The following is a 1,020-nucleotide window of genomic DNA, read 5'->3' on the forward strand; positions in this document are numbered from 1 at the left end:
TACCCAACCATATACACCTTCCCATCCACCCTTTTCTTCGCCTCCACCCTTCCTCCTCCTCTTTCTTCTTCATTCCCTTCGTTTCCTTCGTCTCCTTCGTCTTGTTGCCTCCTCTTTCTTTCTTCCCTCGTTCCCTCCTTCGTCATTTCTTCCATCTCCTTCACTTCCTTCGCTTCCATCCCCCCCCCCCCCCGTCTTTCTTCCTTGTTCCCTCCTTCGTCACTTCCTTCACCATTTCTCCCTCTTTTTTCTCCCCCCGCTCCCTCCTCCTCCACCTCCTTCCTCCACCCCAAACCCTCCCCTTCACTCCCTCCACCTACTCTACATCCTTCCACCTCCCCCCACCTCCACCAACCTCCCCTCCACCTCCTCCACCTCCCTCCACCTCCTCCACCTCCTCCACCTCCTCCAACTTTTCCACCTCCTCCAACCCTCCCTCTCCCCTTCCTCCACCCCCACCACCTCCCTCCACCTCCTGCAAACCCTCCCGTTCACTCCCTCCTCTCCCCCTTCCCCCTCCCCCTTCACTCCCCTCCTCTCCCCACACCTCCCCCGCCTTCCCTCCCCTCCTCTCCCCACACCTCCCCCGCCTTCCCTCCCCTCCTCTCCCCCCACACTTCCTCCGCCTTCACTCCCCTCCTCTCCCCACACCTCCCCCCCTTCACTCCCCTCCTCCTCACACTTCCTCCGCCTTCACTCCCCTCCTCCTCACACTTCCTCCGCCTTCACTCCCCTCCTCCCCACACCTCCCCCGCCTTCACTCCCCTCCTCCTCACACTTCCTCCCCCTTCACTCCCCTCCTCCTCACACTTCCTCCGCCTTCACTCCCCTCCTCCTCACACTTCCTCCGCGCCCCCAGGGACAAGCGACTGAAGGAGATGAACAAGTTCTTCGGGCGGGGCCTCCTCCTCGTCAGGAACCCTTTCGACACCCTCATCGCCTACAGGAACTTCCTCTCGGCGGGGCACCTGGGGGTAGCAGGACCCACCGCCTTCAGGGGACCAGGTGACTACGGGAGTC

At 62.2% G+C, this 1,020-nt stretch overlaps 1 protein-coding gene across 1 annotated transcript in view; it reads left to right on the plus strand.

Moving 5' to 3' along the window:
* Positions 1–1,020, plus strand: part of LOC119589200 (WSC domain-containing protein 1-like) — a gene marked incomplete at its 5' end in the record, with an annotated part of 57,302 nt that overhangs the window by 50,272 nt on the left and 6,010 nt on the right. Inside the window, 1 exon segment of the mRNA XM_037937799.1 lies at positions 860–1,005. Coding sequence (XP_037793727.1) covers positions 860–1,005 — 146 coding nt within the window.

This window comes from Penaeus monodon, chromosome 25, assembly GCF_015228065.2.
Source record: "Penaeus monodon isolate SGIC_2016 chromosome 25, NSTDA_Pmon_1, whole genome shotgun sequence".
Lineage (NCBI taxonomy): Eukaryota > Metazoa > Arthropoda > Malacostraca > Decapoda > Penaeidae > Penaeus > Penaeus monodon.